This window comes from Mya arenaria, chromosome 2 (genome assembly GCF_026914265.1).
Source record: "Mya arenaria isolate MELC-2E11 chromosome 2, ASM2691426v1".
In the NCBI taxonomy this organism is placed as follows: Eukaryota; Metazoa; Mollusca; class Bivalvia; order Myida; family Myidae; genus Mya; species Mya arenaria.
Genome location: NC_069123.1, coordinates 58,463,670 through 58,479,296, shown reverse-complemented (window position 1 = coordinate 58,479,296; position 15,627 = coordinate 58,463,670). Strand labels below are relative to the sequence as shown.

The 15,627-nt window shown below is 38.5% G+C and overlaps 2 protein-coding genes across 8 annotated transcripts in view; one reads left to right on the top strand and one right to left on the bottom strand.

The window, feature by feature from the left end:
- Nucleotides 1-207: 207 nt before the first annotated feature.
- LOC128216249 (WD repeat-containing protein on Y chromosome-like) lies at nt 208-5,789 on the top strand. Its single transcript, XM_052922822.1, has 3 exons — nt 208-3,300; nt 4,232-4,516; nt 5,098-5,789. Exons 1-3 carry the CDS (start codon nt 208-210, stop codon nt 5,578-5,580), a joined length of 3,861 nt encoding a protein of 1,286 aa, XP_052778782.1. The 3' UTR covers nt 5,581-5,789.
- Nucleotides 5,790-7,409: 1,620 nt separating this feature from the next.
- Nucleotides 7,410-15,627, bottom strand: part of LOC128206238 (transmembrane channel-like protein 7) — a 31,651-nt gene continuing 23,433 nt past the window's right edge. For 6 of the 7 annotated variants that reach the window (XM_052908576.1, XM_052908602.1, XM_052908586.1 and 3 more), the window contains 8 exons: nt 15,085-15,182; nt 14,357-14,467; nt 14,020-14,095; nt 12,592-12,618; nt 11,192-11,322; nt 10,688-10,855; nt 9,757-9,835; nt 7,410-9,528 (listed from right to left, as the gene is read on the bottom strand). In XM_052908576.1, the coding sequence (XP_052764536.1) occupies nt 9,466-9,528; nt 9,757-9,835; nt 10,688-10,855; nt 11,192-11,322; nt 12,592-12,618; nt 14,020-14,095; nt 14,357-14,467; nt 15,085-15,182 (753 nt within the window). In that variant the 3' untranslated portion in view covers nt 7,410-9,465. The remainder of the gene's footprint in view (nt 9,529-9,756; nt 9,836-10,687; nt 10,856-11,191; nt 11,323-12,591; nt 12,619-14,019; nt 14,096-14,356; nt 14,468-15,084; nt 15,183-15,627) is intronic. The other variant, XM_052908611.1, reaches the window with a different exon arrangement.

Below are 15,627 nucleotides of genomic sequence, written 5' to 3'. Positions count from 1 at the left end.
GCTCGTCCAAGGAGATCTCTGCGTAGGAAATCGAAGAAGAACGTTGCATTTGAAAAAATAGCGCAAAATATTCTGACGTTGGGATTCTGACGTCGTTTGTTTGTCATCAAATAAAATGGCGCCCTACGTAAAATGGGACACATTCATTTCCAAAAACAATTGCAGTTAATTATTACTCCATATTGTATGCTATAATATCAAAAACAAATGTTGAAAGGCGCACACGAGAGGCGGGTTTCCAGGTCCATCCAACCTGTGTCCTTTGTCAGAGCTGTCGATGATTTCGGGGAAAAGCAGAAGATGCCTTCGAATACAATACAGCCACAGCGAAGAACTAGCAGAGCGCCTCTGGGATTCGGGCGCCGTGATCTGATTGCGCTTCAGAAACTACAGGAAAGAATAGAAACACCCGAACAGGTTGATGATGAAAAACTTTTAAGAAAACTTCAAAAGATATTTGATGCCAAAGAGGAGGAAGAAGAAACTGGTTTGACGATTGACGAGTTTGAAGCCGCTATGCGCAATACTGTTGGTCGCCACAGCACAAAGGACGAAATTGAACTGCTGTTCATGAAAGTTGACGCAAACTGCGACGGTGCTGTGGATTGGGAGGAATATGTGACCTATAATTTACTTGAATATAAAGAAAAGACGCGCATGTTAGAAATGTTGCGAGAGAAACCATTTCCTAATGAAATCCAAGACATCGATAGCAGACATCGCGATACCATTGTTAAAATCTTGTTTTATCCAGCCGTTAGAAAAAGTGGATCCAAAAGTGGTTCAGTAGACCTGAAAGTTGGCAAATACATGACCTTAAGCAAAGAAGGTACACTTGGCCTTTGGACTCTCGGGATGCGGAACTTGAAATACTACAATGCCAACCATTACACAAACAGAAACACGCAGCCCTGGTTCACTGATATGGTCGCGATGTACAATGTGAACATGCTAGCTATCACTTCTACCGATCGCGATATCACCATATTTGATTTGTCTGGCAAAAAGTTTACAATGCGCTACTATTTGACTGGTTTCGAAAGCTGCATTACTGCCATGGACTACTGGGTTGACTTCGAAGACATGAACAATGCATTATTGCTGCTGGGCGACCAATCTGGCAGTGTATTTTGTCTAATGTTCGACTCGTCTCTGCGTGGTGGGCCATTTGGGACCGTGAACGGCAAAAAGAACACATGTAAGCGTATCATTTTTCCGGAAGTGCTCCGAGGATTCTCGTTTGGCGTAAAGGCACAGAAAAAGAGCAACATACACAATGATTGGGTAAACAAAGTGCAATATCTCCCTGATATCAACTGTTTTCTGTCTTCATGTCAGTGCCCCCATACTGCGCTGTTTTTCGGGGACTTTAATGGCAAGAAATCGCACGTGTACTTTAAGGTGAATAAAGGTATCCTCAGTTTTGACTACTCCCAGACACTGAACATTATAGTGACGGGCGGCATGGACTACTTGCTGAGAGTGTGGAACCCGTACGTAAACAACAAGGCCATCGTTCTCTTAAAGGGTCACACTAAACCGGTAAACCACGTCATCATCTATGATTCCAAGAACCAAGTTATAAGCATCGACAAAGGGCGATCACTCAGGGTGTATGACCTACGGGACCAAACTTGCCTTCAACAAATCAGCGGTCGCATGATCAAGTTTGATCCCCTCCCAATATCGGCGGTGTATTTCAACCCGGTGATACCGACGACGCTGCTGGCAGCGAACCAGATAGTGATGCTGGAGAAGCGCGATGATGAAGAGAAGTGCGCGGATATCATGTCCCACAACAAGCCCGTGGTGGCCGCGCTCTACAGTCATGTGTTCGGCTCCACGGTGAGCGCATGTCAGGAGTCTGTGGTAAGCGTATGGGACACAGACACGGGGGACAAGCTTATGCAATTCGTGAACGCACACAGCTGCGTGCAGAGGGGAGTAGAGGTTCCGGTGGAGATAACTGCTCTGTGTTTTGACTACAATGGTCGACGGCTGGTAACTGGCGCAAGAAACGGAACTGTGCACGTGTGGAATTTTAACAATGGCTTGCGAATGCAGGACTTCGAACTCCCCGACGGCTCAGCGGTGACTGGAGTTGCATGCACCGCACATAGTATATACACCAGCGGTTGGGGGAAAATCGTACACATCTACATTGACGGTGCCAGCGAGGACCACCGAAAAAGCTGGAAAATGCGTCACAAGGAGGACATCCTGTGTATCGCGCACTTTCCACCCAACCTCATCGCGACTGGCGGCTACGACGGGGACGTAGTGATCTGGTCACGTGACACTGGTCAGGTTTACTGTCGTCTGAACGCGTTCAACAGCGTCAAACCGGTGACGGAGTGTGCACCGCGACACCATGGCAACCTGGTAAATTCTTCAGCAAAATCGCAACCGAAATCAACCAGCAGTGACGAATCACAGATGGATGTGACCCATTCGAAACAGTGGAAGAAGCGTAAAGCTAAAATAACGCGCACTTTTGGTATGCTAGCAAGCCTTCAGGGTCATCAACGAGACGAAGATGAAGTGTGTGAGCACCCTCTTTTAGACGCTCTGGATTCCAAAGTGTTCAGCACCAAAGAAAAGACAGTACACACTAGAACCGAGTACGACACATTATGTAAACACTACGAGTCCGCTGTGGAGAAAATACTATTTCTGGAAAGCCGGGAGCCGCTACACAAGGACACGGCCATCATCGTGACGAGTGGCGCCGAGGGCTGGATCCGGTTCTGGTCAATGCACCACGAGGGCGGGCTTCTTGGCCAGTTTAACGCCGCCCATCAGTTCGGAGAAAGCGTCCTTGCCATCAAGTGTGACGCTGCCGAGACTTTCTTGGTCACAGGCGACACCCAGGGCTACGTTAAAGTTTGGGATATCATGGACTTCTGCATTTCAAAGAAAATAAATATGAAAGAGAAGAGAGAGCGTATTGACTATCTAAGAAAGTCTTTTACATTTTACAGAGTGGAAAACTACGAGGGCGAGAAGCAGTTTTATACCGTTCCTGATCACTTGAAGAATGTGTTCGCCAACCGTCCTCCTCCCGCATCTAGTGAGCCGGGTCGCACGCTCCGCTACCCACCGCTCGTCAACTCCTTCCGGGCGCACACGAGTTGTATTCACAGTGTTGAGTATGTGAGCCACCGCCAAATTCTCATTACAGCAAGCAGGGACTGTTCCGTCCGGATGTGGACGATCAATGGTCAGTACATCGGCACGTTCGGTGGTCAGGCATGGAAATCTCTCCCAAAAGTCGTGGATAACGAATACTTTCTGGCGCAGGTCAATATTGCCATAAATGTTACTGAATAGGTTAATCATTGAAATGCAAGCATTCTTTCCAAGATGAAAGAAACAATGCATTCTACCGTTTAATATCAGAATGCATCAATTATCATCGAAAACTTAATAGAAAAAAAATAATATTTTTCTCTAAAAACTAGCCGTTTATCAGTATTATTGAAATTGCACCTGGTTAAAATTGCCCAGTAATTTTTCAGCGTGGAATATCGATATTTTTACCCTTCATGAAAATACTGTTTAAACAGAGCAACTTTTTTTATTTATAAAATATAAATTATTGATACATACACGCTTTTCGATGGTTTATAGAGATTTATCAGTAAAACCAAAATGATATTCCAGTGTTTCAAACAGTGAAATATCAATTCGATATATTTTATTATGTTGATATTTAAGCAGAACGGGCTAAAATTTAAAACCAGTAAAATATTTCAAATAGGTTATCCGTGAAAGGTGATTTTTAAAGGTATGCATGTAAAAATTATTTGTTGTCTCGAAACAATAAGATGAAAAAAAGCTTGCATTCCACTAATTTACCTATTCAGTCAGCATATATTGTAGTTCGTTTTTCTAATAAAATGAAATTTCTTTTAACACCACTTGTATTAATAAAAAGACTAAAAGATGGTTTCAGTGTATAAGGTTGCAATATATTTCACCTCGAGACACCAAAGGTTATTATTTCACTCGTGGCAACGGTATTCGTGAAATATACCTTTCGGTGCTAACTCGGTGAGTAATATGTTTAAGATCAGAGGATGGCCTCACTTTCTCCCTGTGAAACATCATTCGAAAATATTCAAAATTTCTCGAGTTATTCAAGTCAAACTCTATTTCTGTGCGAAGAAAGGTCAGCCAGTAATCACTATTTTTTGGTCATTGAGCTAATCAAAAAAAAATGTACACACAGATTCCCAACGATATCAAACGAACGGGGTCTGCACGGACGCTGAAGGTAATGCATGGCGGGAAGACGCCCCGGTGGCAGAGTGCTATATCCATCCTGCGCGAAAGGGGCTTCAAGCGTCTCAAAAAGCAGTTTGACCACCTGCAACCCACTGCCGAGGCGAGGGATGAATCGGATCACGGGGACGGAGACTTTGTGACCAGTGATATCCTGGGCAAGTCATACAAGCGGACCACCCGGCACCGGATGGCACCTAAGCTTCCCAAGTTCATAGAGACCCCTGGATCGGTATGGTATTTAAAGTGACACTCTTATTCAAAATCAATACATACGCATGTATTACAGACAATTATTTTGACTGATAAACCTTTAACTACTTACTAAATAATGCATTTATGAAAAATATTAATTACTGATAACAAGATTGTAACCGTGTATTCTATGGCTGGAAACGCAAAAATATTAAATGATTGGTGAAGGCTAAATAATTTACTGTTATCTACTATCGTCTCGTAAGGTAAAAATACCGACGTGTTTTCAGCACCTTTCTTTCAAATTAAATACGGCATCCTTCATAAAAAGCATTGCTTTCGACATTTATTCATCTTCTTTGGTAAATTAAAATAATTGTATAAATTGTGGTAAATCTTATTTGGGAGTAAGAGTGCATCTTTAAAAAGGATATTAGATGTTTATGCTTGACAATATTTGCATTATTAAAATTTCAAATTTCCATGCATGACAATACGATTAGCCACAGGCTACGCCATTGCTAAATTGAAAAAAATCTTAATCATGAAAAATTAAATTTTTCAAAATATGTATTGGATATGTAAGATGATCTTTATAACATATTCTATATTCCCCAGGTTGCGGTATACCACGCCTTGTCGTTTGTGGAGCTGACGCCGGTTGAGAAGAACAACCGTATCATGAAAGAGATTCATGACCGCCGGGCTGGCAACATCGCCCTTAACCGCCTACGGGGTGTGCAGAACCGAAAACAGGACCAGCCCGGCTTCATGTCCTTGTTCACTAAGATGGTTACAAAACCCAAAACCTCTCCACGTAAACCGCCACCGGCAAACCGTATGAAGAAAGTCGCGGAAAGGTTTCAAGGTCCCATTCAAACGGAATCTGCCCAGCAGCAGCAGGCGCAGAAACAGCAGCAGTTATCCGTCCTACAAAAACGGGCAATATCAACTAAGAAAATCAAAAATCTCGAAAAACATGCAGACGACACATCTCAGAACGAGGATCAGTCTAGGCAGTCACGTGCCGAGATTGCAGACGAGACAATGGAGGAGTTTGACTTTCCACTTGAGCGCCACGTCTGTTTTTTGTCCGACTAACCAGTCCCAACACTGATATCACGTTTTCATCCATTATGGAATAAATATTTCACATGTCGCTATGTTTATTTCCTGTTCAGTTCGATATTTCTATTCATGTCTGTCCTTGACATTAGCGGTCATGTACGCGGCGGGAAAATGCGTTATGTGCAGATTTGATGTGGGCAAGTAACTTTGAGTTAACGAAGTTCTTATGTACCGGACATGAATATGCGCTCACTATTTTTTTATCAGTATAATGTTTACATGTACATATGCTATCCCTTGGGAATAATTCCTTTCATATGACACAAACATATTAAAGGATACCATAGGGTACCTTAGATTATTTGTTTCTGATGAGTTTGACAAGAACATCATTTTGAATACTAACAAGGCAGTCCAAAGGACGGCTATATCCCCCGAGGTTGTTTTTTTAGTATATTTTGTTTTTCTCGCAACCTGACTGGTTGATGCTCATAGATTCAGGCATTCTTGAGATATCACTGGGAGAAGATTTGTTAACTTTTTTGTATTAAAGGTTACTGTGACCTTGGCCCGATGACCCCCAAAGTCAAGAGGGGTCATCTACTGGTCAGGCCCAACCTTCATGTCAAGTTTGATGACAAAAGGTCCAGGAATTGTCAAGTTTGCTTTCAAGGTCACTGTGACCTTGACCCCTAAAATCAATAGGGGTCATCTACTGGTCAGGCCCAATCTCCAAGTCAAGTTTGAGGGCCATGGGTGCAGGCATTGTTGAGTTATCACTCGGACAACCTTTTACCATTCAAGGTTACTGTGACCTTGACCTTTGGCCCGAAGACCCCCCAAAACAATAGGGGTCATCTACTGGTCAGGCCCAACCTCCAAGTCAAGTTTGAGGGCCATGGGTGCAGGCATTGTCGAGACATCACTCGGACAACCTTTTACCATTCAAGGTCACTGTGACCTTGACCTTTGACCCGATGAGCCCCAAAAACAACAGGGGTCAGCTACTGGTCAGGCCCAACCTCCAAGTCAAGTTTGAGGGGTGCAGGTATTGTCAAGTTATCACATGAACAACCTTTTACCATTCAAGGTCAATGTTACCTTGACCTTTGGCCCGATGGCCCCCAAATACAATAGGGATCATGTACTGGTCAGGCCCAACCTCCAATTCAATTATGAGGGCCATGGGTGCAGGCATTGTTGAGTTATCACTTGGACAACCTTTTACCATTCAAGGTCACTGTGACCTTGACCTTTGGCCAATAGGGGTCATCTCCTGGTCAGGCCCAACTTCCATATCAAGTTTGATGACCATAGGTCTAGGCATTGATGAGTTATCACTCGGACAAGCTTTAAAATTATTTTACCATTAAAGGTCACTGTGACCTTGACCTTTGACCCAATGAGCCCTAAAATCAATAGGGGTCATCTCCTGGTCAGGCCCAACTTCCATATCAAGTTTGATGACCATAGGTCTAGGCATTGATGGGTTATCACTCAGGCAAGCTTTAAAATTATTTTACCATTAAAGGTCACTGTGACCTTGACCCGATGAGCCCTAAAATCAATAGGGGTCATCAACTGGTCAGGCCCAGCCTTCATGTCAAGTTTGATGACCATACGTCCAGGAATTGTTGAGTTATCACTCGGACAAGCTTTGGACCGACATGTCTGTGCAAAGCGATATAAACCCTTCTTCTTCGAAGGGGGGCATAATAATAAAGTAAGTTATAGCCCGGACACAAAATGTTACAGCCAGACGGACGGATTGACAGACGGACGAAGTGCATTTCTATTATCCCCTCCCCACCCCGTGGTGGGGAATTAAAAAGGAATATTGGAAAAACAAAACAAAGTTTTAACATTTCTATGAGATTGTCCTTTATTATATATAAAAACAATGAACAATTCAACATTGTTCAAAGTAACATAACATTCTATATTTGTATAAATTACAGTCAAAAGTAACCAACAGGTTCACATAAGCTTTCAGATAATAACATAAAATAAAATGCCTTTATATACCAATAAACTTTATACTAATAACAGACCATTTCCTATGAGCATATGCTAAAAGTTGCATAGTTCAGACAGAACTGAGTTTCTTATTATTGTAATTGTTATATATAATATCCATAATATCAAATAGGGAAAGCAATTACTTGAGTAAATAAAACTTAAATACATATGCACAAGAAAAAACATATGCTAGAAATGGATGGAAGACATGAGTAAAATATAGATTTACATGAGTATATCCAGACAACTGCACTTTCATTGTAACACATGATATCTATAAAGGCGTATTGTAAATAAGCCTAACATTTTGAAAAAAACTGCTGGAAAGTGGAAATCATCCGATTTGTAAATAATAAAAAAATCACAAGTGAACAGACCTATAAAGAAAACAACTTAAAATATATATTTCAGTGTTAAATCATTTTGTAAATGAATAATGTTGCCAAACATTATATTACGGTACTATATATAAACTCCTTAGCTGATTAATCCCATGAAACACCACTGGTATTTATCTGTTGAGAGTTGTACATACCCCCGGTACTAGTATATTGCACAATACAAACATATAGGAAAAGGAAACAAAATTTAGACAAACATGTCTTCATTTAGAATAAAAATAGGTTTAATTATATTTGTGTGTATAAGTTTATGTTCAAGTTACAGTCAGCATATACAATCATTGAGAATTTTGTAGACTTTGACAGACACCAGTTTATAATCTATATCAGTTGTTTTCAGAAAGTTAGCTACTTTTAGCTTATAATATAAACTCAAGTCTTAAGAGGTGCACATTTTCATGTAAGTGTAAATCAGAAGGTCTCAGTCTATCAAATAATACATGCAGAAAGTGCTTACATAGTTAATAAGCATGTATGTAAGACCCCATGATTGTTGACTTCAAGTGTGGGGGAGCAATGAACTATGAGGTAAGGACCAGGGATTTGCAAGTCACACATCCAGAGCAATGAACCTGCATCTTACAATGTCACCTTTGTCTGCTGAACATGGCATATTATACAATATCCCCCCTTGCATGACAAAGTTACTGCTCTGACACAACCCCCTATTTGCTATGTGCATATATGGAGCTTTCTGTTATAATTAGCCTTAGGGTGTGACATTGACCATCAAGGTAGGGACATGGGTCTTGCCTACAACATGTTGCCTTGTTTGTTGAACATCTGAGCCAGGTTAATTTCAAAATCCAACTGTTTAACACTAAGTTAAAGCCCTGACATGCCAAAACAGGATGAGCAGACAGTGCGATTTTAATTGGCCTAACCTCCGGGAACTTAAAAGGAATACCATCAGCTATTTTAAAACAGAATGAGCATTGGCATTGAAGGTGATAAAAGAGGCAAAAACAATAAACAGGTTGTTCTGTATAAGACTGGAAGGCTGTGTCTGAACATTTCTGAATGCCAATTTCCTGAATAATACTGTCCCAGACAATGTGTTATTGTATGGAAAGACATCAAATACAGCAGCTATCTACACCAAACATAAGGCACAGAATAATTGAGCGGCAGTTGAAAAAACACAAACATGTACATGTATAAAGTAATCACAGAATGTATGCATAAATCCTCTGCTATATCAACACTTTCACTTCCAAACGTTTGAACAGTAGTTAATGTCTTTACAATTGTGCAAAACCTGCTGGAGCTAAAACTCTTGGCACATTATTTTGCAAAACTTGTTTGTCATTATTTTCATTATTAGTTCATTTTTTCTTGGCACTAACCATAGAGGCACATTATTTTGCAAAACTTGTTTTTCATAACTTTAGAGTTCATTTCTTATCGGCACTAATCCTAGGTTAAATTGCAATAGACAATTATGGTTGTTCATTTCAGCACTTAAGGTAATACACTATGGATTGTGTGTGCACTGCTGCTATGTGGAACTAACTAAAACTTCATTGACTCTGTTCAGTAAAAACTGTTTATCTTTGGAAACCTGTAAAATAAAATATGCACATGTGACATCAACGTCAATTTTACGATTCTTCCGACGTTATCTATTTTCAGAACATATTTGTACGTTCAGTTATTTAATTCTCTGTGTAGAATTGGCAGAAGAATCATAATATAAAATGCTTTTGTAAACCAGTTTTGTAATTGAGCAAAGATTATTAATAAAAAATATTCAGTACATGTTCTTACGGACAATCAGAGGTTTACTTACTAGTTTCAATTGCTCGCTAAGGATCTTTTCTCTGTGTTTGTAGCCTTGGCTTAGTAACCAAAAGTAGTACATCAGTAACCTGTAACAATGTAAATAACAGCTAGTCATTGGTTGCAGACATAAACGATATGTTACCAATCATCATATTATACACATATCTTTTCAACGAGTTCAAACACTGGTATCCTAACAAATTTCCTAAAAATAATTCCTTTACATTTTTAGATATTGACCCTTCTAGGAAGGAAGTGTTATATGAGCCGCATCGCCCGATTTTGGGCCTTCGAACATAATTATTACAAATGAAATAATCATTAATAAAAAATGCCAAAAATAATGATTTTTCCTATGTAAATCAATTTCTTCCCGGCTTCTTTCTCTCTAAGGTTTGTCATTGGTGCATCATTTTTCGACAATTTATGACCATTGGTTAATTATGTTTCCATGGCAACCATGGATTTTGTCCCGACATATTTTGACTGGGTTGATAGTCTGTGTTTAAAACGGCCAAATGTATTAAAAATACAAAAATGATTCATTATTTTTATCTTAATTTTTGTTCTTTAAAGATTCTGTAATAAGAAAATAATTTAAATCATCAGCTAGTTTTAATGTTGATACGATAATTTTGCACATATTTGAATAATGCACTTTCGTTACGACGTCATTTGAATGACGTCAAATTTAGCATTCAAAATGCGCAATACATGGTCTCACTTGTAAACATGTAACTTCCGCAATTTAAGTGATATCATCATGAAATTCTCAGAATATCTTTCTGAAATATCATGCCATTCAAATACCTTAAAACATTGTAATAGTGAAAATATGTCCGAAGGCCCTAAATCGCGCGACACGGCTCATATATAAGTGATTGTCTCATCAAATGGGAAAAAATAAAAATGAAGTGTCACAAAGAAAATCACCCTACCCAAGTAGAATAATGGCAGGGATGAAGAATCCAGATGAGCCGAGAAAGAAGATAAATTTGGTTAGAGTCCCTGGCCATGTCTCCACTTCGTTAGACAATGCAGTGAACATTGTGTAGTTTGTGGAACTATACACCCGGAAAGGTCCACAACTCTGACTCGGGGTCATACTGGAAGGTGGAAGTGTATTGCTTACATTTTCATATTAAGACATATGGACTTCAATGTAAGCACACAAAAAAGTAGCTTTCTACTACATTTATTACATTAAATGCAAAATGCAGTAAAGACAATGGCTCATATGTTGTTGAAGACTCTATCTTAAAAAATGCCTTAGTTTCAAAAAGAAAACCGTCAGATACTGTGTAAATGTTGTTTGATAAAATAAATAGCCTTTCATTTAAACATTTCAATTTATTTGTTATAAATACTGATTCAGAACATGTGAAGTAACAGAAACGCACACTACAAATGAAAATATTCCTGATATTTGAAATGTTTCTCACCTGCTGATCATATATCCTATTGGGGCGAATGCGAACACAAAGGATAGAAGCAAAACAAACATGAAAAGGGAGTGTGAGCGTGATGTGCGGTACGTGTTCTCTGTTTGGGCGCAGTGGGACAGCAACGACCACTGAAATAGATATAGATTCTTCCATTAAATAAAATTATATGACCAAGCTATGTACAGCTGTGATACATGATTGAACCACTTTGCCATGCATTGGTGGCAAGACAAATTAAAAAAAACCTTAAATTTGCTTAATAAGACAATAGGTCTATTACCGGGGTATGTTTTGCAAGTGAATGACGTTCAACAGTTGGTTGAATAAATTTAAGATGTACATGTAGATGTTATTGTGTAAGTACATTTAAATTATCATTAATGATAATCTTCTTAACAGAGAAAGCGACAGCAAAGATCCTTCCCATGTAATTTTGAAATACCAACTCATGCATAATTTATGAAAACCTTAATAGTGTGGAAAGCAAGTTTTGTGATTCATGTGAATTGTAGCAGTGATAATTGAAATCTTTAGAACAGAAGTTGTATTGATAGGATACATTCATTACAAATATTTAACTAGAGCTATCACTGAATTTGATTTATACCCCCAAACACCCTTTGGGGATTATTTTAGAAATCCCACCTAAAATCTGTAAGGCCATGGATACAGCTATGGCTCTTATAAACTGGACTCCTCTCTTTGTGCTTTACCATTGTATGAAGTTTAATTTAATTCCATCTCATAGTTTTCAAGTTATGCTCCAGACAAGAAAAATTAGCAAAGGCAATAGCTCTGTAAGTGGCTGAAATAGAGTTATGGTTCTTGTTCATTGCACTTCCTGACATTTTGTGTTACCATTGTATGAAGTTTAATTAAATTCCAACAGGTAGTTTTCATGTCGTGCTCCTGACAAAAAAAAAAAGTAACAAAGGGCAATCACTCTGTAATCAGCTGTAGTAGAGTTATGATTCTTGTACACTGTACTTCCTCTCAATGCGCTAAACAATTGTATAAAGTTTAATTAAATTTAAACTGGTAGTTTTCAAGTTAAGACAAGGAAAGTATCAAAGGGCAAACACTCTGAAATAAGCTGAAATAGGGTTATTGTCCTTGTTATGTGCACTTCTTTTCATTGTGCTTTAGCTTTGTATGAAGTTATATTAAATTCCAACAAGTATTTTTTTAAGTTATGCTCCCGACAAAGACAATTGCTAGGGACCAACAAACCGACCACGAGGTGACTCCAATACACCGCCTCAAACTTCATTTGCCATAAATAAGGTATAATGGGAACAAGAATTGGTCGGTATGACTATTAGGAATAAAAAACCAGGAGTGACGCTAACGCCAAGTGTTGCATTTAGACAAGAAAGCACCATGCACTTCAGAATTACCTTTGCATTCAAATACATCAAGGCCCACTGAAAGAACCAATAGCATTTTTACCACACATAATGTCATCACCATATTCATGTTACTTGGTTTGTATTAATTGTATAAGGCCTTGAACGTACATGAACTGTATTTCTGTTTAAGATAAAAAAAAATTCTCATCAATAGCATGTAATGCTTGTGAGTCATCTTTGCTCAATGCTCAGAGTGTAGCAAGCACTGGGAACAGATTCCATCCCCAGACTGTATACTTGACTGAGCAAAGACTAGTCTCAAATTCATTTTTTTTTATCTAAATCAAAATAAGAGGAAGATGATATGCACACCAACATATAGAGCTGTTCACAAAATAATGCACAACACTACCCCAATGTGCAGCTAAGACCCTTACATAACACCAATGAGCAGCTATGACCTTTAACATTACACCACTGAGCAGCTATGACCTTTAACATTACACCACTGAGCAGCTTAGACCTTTATTATTACACTACTGAGCAGCTTAGACCTTAAACATTACACCACTTAGCAGCTAAGCCCTTTAACATTACACCACTGAGCAGCTCAGACCTTTACACCACTGAGCAGCTAAGACCTTTAACATAACATATCTGAGCAGCTAAGACCTTTAACATAACACCAATACAAAGACCTTTATCTTTACACTAATGAACAGCTTAATACTTGAATGCTACACCCTTTACATTACATCTATGAGAAGGTTAGAGCTTAAAGGGACTAGACACCAGATGATACAATTGCAAGAAAATAAGAAAATTGACAAAAGCTTACATAAAATTGATATTGTTGTGTTCAACACATTGAATCTTACTGATGTATCACATTACTCACGATACATGCATCTTTCACAGTTTTTGCGTATTCATCCAATTCAAAATAGACTGGGGTTGCCTACCACGTGAATCCCAGTCAATTTTCAAAATAGTGACTTTATATCTATCTGTACTCATAAACAAATATTGTTTAAACTTGGAACCATTATGCCATTTTTAACAGGGAAACACAGATGAGACAACAATATGATTGTTGCATTTATTTTTTTAATCCTGTAGAATGATGTTTTATCAGCCTCCTACTGGCTCCCATTGACAATTCTAGGCTTCTTTTGAGGAAATACTTTATTTGCCAATTTTTGGACAATCTGGTGTCGAGTCTCTTTAAATACTATGGTACATAAATGAGCAGCTTAAAACAATAACACTACAGCTGGGAGTAGGATTATGGATTTGTTATTGGTCCCAGACTACACCAATGATCAGCAAAAAAAACTAGATACTCGATCATGAGCAGCTCAAAACTACAACACTACATCAATGACAAGCTAAATAGTTAAACATTACAAAAATTGAGAAGCAAAAAAGAACACTACACCAATAATCAGCTAAAACCATAAAAAATATATTTCTCACCTTTCGAAGGTAGAAGAAAATGAAGCATTTGATGAAAGTCATTAGTGGGATTAGAGGGCTGAAAAACATCCCCAACCTGAAAACAAAATGAACGTTTATAAAACCTACGACATTGCACAACAGTCACTATTGCCTTTATGAACATGATATTACAAGCATCATTGATTTAAACACACGCACACACGCACACACACAACATAACATTCATCCATTGTTACAAAAGTGACTATTTAAGTGAAGAAAGTTCAACACATTGGGACTGGTAAGTTACAGTTATTAAAAAAATATTTGGTACAGTAAATATAAAAATGTAGTTATTGAAGAAGTACACACACACCAGCAGAGAGTTTGGGAGTATATGATGTCTATAACGCTTTGTGGCAGGTCAAACTCATTGGGTCCTATCTTTTTGATGAGCCAAGTATCGCCAAATCTATCAAAGATTAACCTGAAACAAACAACAAGACAAACGTTAAAATATAATTTAATTGAAATATAATTTAACATAGCAATGACACATCAGAAACACTTACTAACCATTGCCATAAATTAAGACTTTAGACTGCCAGGTACAAGTGCATGCAAGAAATGCCAGTCATAGTTATTGCACCCACAATCTGAGTTATTCAAATTATACACAATCATGAAGCTAAGGGTAGTAACTGCCTTGTATCGTTATGCTTAGAATGACATTGAGTAAGTAACGTGTGTATAAATTATTCATGATGAATTCATCCGCACACTACTACTCTACCTTTTGCACAGAAAGGGTTCGCCTATTGGTAAATGTCTGATATGAGAATTATTGAATAATAAAAAACATGCTTTCTTATGGTACAATAAACAAAACTCCTTTTTTGATTGATACCTTAGACTAATAATAACATGAATACCGAATGCAAGTTGTATAATTCAGCAAGAGTACCAGAAGACAAACACCACTGATATCATAGCCAAATGCTCCATTCCAATGAAAGAAAATTAGGGGAGAATATCGCTTCATTACATGACTGTTATGTTAATAGACACAACTACGCTGTCAAGCGACAGACAAATGTGTTGTACCTGCGAGGAAGCTGTATGAACACAACAATGCTCGTCTCCACAATCAGATCCAGCAAGACCAGCTTGTAGATCTGCTGTCCCACATACGTCTCCCAACACTGTACAGAAAACAAAGTAAGTATATGAGAATTAAGTTACTATCTCTTCAGAAGATCCAGGGGAAGCTCCTCTACCTATACCTTCATAGACAAGTAAAGCAAAAGATAAGTCATTTTTTTCCGGAAGTATTATAAAGACATACAAGTGTCCATGGATACTTATTTTTGGCATCACACCAAAACGAATTGTCAGTATGGTGCTATATACAAAGCATAACAAGAGCTATCACACAATGTGATTAATACCCCCACACTCCCAAGTGTCTGAGGTAGATAGAACAATTGAAGAAATCGAGTGGAAAGTGTTTCAACCTTCATAAACATGCCACAGAATTGCCAATAATGTAGAAACATGAGGAAGATTGGCAAAATTTTGGTCCTATCATGAAACCAAATATCTTCAGTAAAGCTTATATGGCAAGAATTCAGAAGGTAGTTGTGACCT